This window comes from Nothoprocta perdicaria, unplaced genomic scaffold (assembly GCF_003342845.1).
Source record: "Nothoprocta perdicaria isolate Ctin4 unplaced genomic scaffold, notPer1 scaffold_1089, whole genome shotgun sequence".
Lineage (NCBI taxonomy): Eukaryota > Metazoa > Chordata > Aves > Tinamiformes > Tinamidae > Nothoprocta > Nothoprocta perdicaria.
In genome coordinates this window covers 3692-6729 of record NW_020454193.1, presented here as the reverse complement: position 1 = coordinate 6729, position 3038 = coordinate 3692, and the positions used below count along the sequence as shown (strand labels likewise).

The 3038-nt window shown below is 65.2% G+C and overlaps 1 protein-coding gene across 1 annotated transcript; it reads right to left on the bottom strand.

Moving 5' to 3' along the window:
- Positions 1-255: 255 nt before the first annotated feature.
- On the bottom strand, positions 256-1269 carry LOC112953958 (basic salivary proline-rich protein 2-like; the record flags this gene model as incomplete). Its single annotated transcript, XM_026047087.1, has 1 exon — positions 256-1269. A coding segment is annotated over exon 1 (1014 nt), but the record flags the coding sequence as incomplete, so codon positions are not given.
- Between the last annotated feature and the right edge of the window lie 1769 nt (positions 1270-3038).

Here is a 3038-nt window from a genome sequence, read left to right as displayed (position 1 = left end):
CCTATAGGGGTCCCTGGGCTCAGTGAGGGGCTCCTCAGCCCTATAGGGGTCCCCGGGCTCAGCCCGGGGGTCCCCAGCCCTATAGGGGTCCCTGGGCTCACTGGGGGGGTTCTCAGCCCTATAGGGGTCCCCAGGGTTGTCCTGGGGGTCCCTGGGCTCAGTCTGGGGGTCCCCAGCCCTATAGGGGTCCCTGGGCTCAGTGAGGGGCTCCTCAGCCCTATAGGGGTCCCCGGGCTCAGCTAGGGGGTCCCTCACCCTATAGGGGTCCCTGGGCTCAGGGGGGGGGTTCTCAGCCCTATAGGGGTCCCTGGGCTCAGTGGGGGGGTTCTCAGCCCTATAGGGGTCCCTGGATTCAGTGAGGGGGTCCCCAGAGCTATAGGGCTCCATGGGGTCGATCTCAGGAGCTTGGGCCCTATAGGGGTCCCTGAGGTGGTCCTGGGGGTCCCTGACCCTATAGGGGTCCCTGGGCTCACTCTGGGGGTCCCCAGCCCTATAGGGGTCCCTGGGATTGTCCTGGGGGTCCCTAACCCTATAGGGGTCGCTGGGCTCACTCTGGGGGTCGCCAGATCTATAGGGGTCCCTAGGGTCATTCTGGAGGTCCTTGACCCTATAGGCTCTATAGGGGTCCCACGTATTCTGGGGGGGCTCTCTGACCCCATAGGGCTCCCTGGGGTCAGTCTGGGCCTCCCGGGCTCTATAGGGCTCCCAGGGGCTTGTATGGGGGTCCCTGACCCTATAGGCATCCCTGCCTGTAGGGGGGTGCCCATAGGGGTCCCAGGGCCGGGGCTGGGGGTCTCTGCCCCTATGGAACCCCCCTGTTCCTGGGCCCGGGTCCCTATAGGGCTCGGGATAGTTGTCCCCATAGGCATCAGGGTCAGCATCCCCATAGGAGTCCCCATAGGGGTCCCCATAGGGGTCGGAATCCCCATAGATGTCGGGGTCTCTATAGGTGTCGGGGTCCTCGTAAGCATCAGGGTCCCCATAAGCATCAGGGTCCCCATAGGGGCTGGGGTCTCCATAGGTGTTGGTGTCGCTATAGGTGCTGGGCTCCCTATAGGGCCTGGGGTCCCTATAGGTGTTGGAGTCCCCATAGGGGTTTGGGTTCCCATAGGGGCCGGGCTCCATATAGGGGCTGGGGTCCCCATAGGGGCTGGGGTCCCCATAGGGGTTGGGCTCCCCATAGGTGTTGGAGTCTCCATAGGGGTTGGGGTCCCCATAGGGCCTGGGTTCCCTATAGGGGCTGGGGTCCCCATAGGGGTTTGGGTCCATATAGGTGTTGGGCTCCCTATAGGGGCTTGGGTCCCCATAGGAGCTGGGCTCCCTATAGGGGCTGGGGTCCCTATAGGGGTTGCTATAGGGGTCGCTATAGGGGTCCCTATAGGGGCCCAGCCAGGGCTGGGGGGGCTGCGTCGGGGGGCAGGTCCCCAAGGGCCGTGTCCATGCGTGACGTGTCCATAGGTGACGTGTCCATACGTGACAGGTCCATAGGTGACGTGTCATGTGACGTGTCCATCCGTGACGTGTCCATCCGTGACCTGTCCATATGTGACATGTCCATATGTGACATGTCCATGCGTGACGTGTCCATCCGTGACCTGTCCACACGTGATGCGTCCATAGGTGACGTGTCCACATGTGACGTGTCCATGCGTGACCTGTCCATATGTGACATGTCCATCCGTGACGTGTCCGTCCGTGACGTGTCCATCCGTGACGTGTCCATCCGTGACGTGTCCATGCGTGACCTGTCCATATGTGACATGTCCATATGTGACATGTCCATCCGTGACGTGTCCATCCGTGACCTGTCCACACGTGATGTGTCCATAGGTGACGTGTCCACGCGTGACGTGTCCATGTGTGACGTGTCCATCCGTGACGTGTCATGTGACGTGTCCATCCGTGACGTGTCCACACGTGATGTGTCCATCCGTGACGTGTCCATCCGTGAGCTGTCCATCTGTGACGTGTCATGTGACGTGTCCATGCGTGACGTGTCCATGCGTGACCTGTCCATATGTGACATGTCCATATGTGACATGTCCATCTGTGACATGTCCATCCGTGACGTGTCCATCCGTGACGTGTCATGTGACGTGTCCACGCGTGACGTGTCCATACGTGACGTGTCCACGCGTGACGTGTCCCCAGGCGCTCTCTCCCTTTGCAGGCTCTGCTGCCCGTCCCGGTGTCCATCCTGGAGCACCCCTGGGTGCACATCTGGGCGCACATCTGGGCGCAGGTCCCACTGCCCGTCCCGGTGTCCATCCTGGAGCACCCCTGGGTGCACATCTGGGCGCACATCTGGGTGCCACCCTGGCTGCGTGTCCCATCGCCGCTCCCCATGTCCGCCCTGTTGCACATCTGGGCGCACATCTGGCTGCCCCCCCACTCGCCGGTCCCCGCGCCCGTCCCGGGGCACCCCTGGGTGCACATCCGGGTGCCAGCCTGGCTGTAGGTCCCATGGCGCGCCCTCATGTCCGCCCCAGGGCACATCTGGGCGCACATCTGGCCGCGGGTCCCTTTGTCCGTCCTGTTGCACATCTGGCCGCACCTCTGGGTGCTCCCGGGGGCGGGGCTCCCATTGCGCGTCCTCATGTCCGTCCCTGGGCACATCTGGCCGCACCTCTGGGTGCTCCCGGGGGCGGGGGTCCCATCGCCCGTCCGGGGGCCCGTCCCGGGCCACATCTGGCCGCACCTCTGGGTGCTCCCGGGGGCGGGGGTCCCATCGCCCGTCCTCATGTCCGTCCCTGGGCACATCTGGGTGCACCTCTGGGTGCTCCCGGGGGCGCCCCCCTCCCCCTATCTCCCACGGCCGCCCCCCCCATTGCACCTCTGGGTGCTCCCGGGGGCGGGGCTCCCATCGCCCGTCCGAGGGTCCATCCCGGGCCACATCTGGGTGCACCTCAGGGTGCTCCCGGGGGCGGGGGTCCCATCGCCCGTCCGGGGGTCCCTCCCGGGCCACATCTGGGTGCACCTCAGGGTGCCCCCGGGGGCGCCCCCCTCCCCCCATCCCCCACGGCCGCCCCCCCCATTGC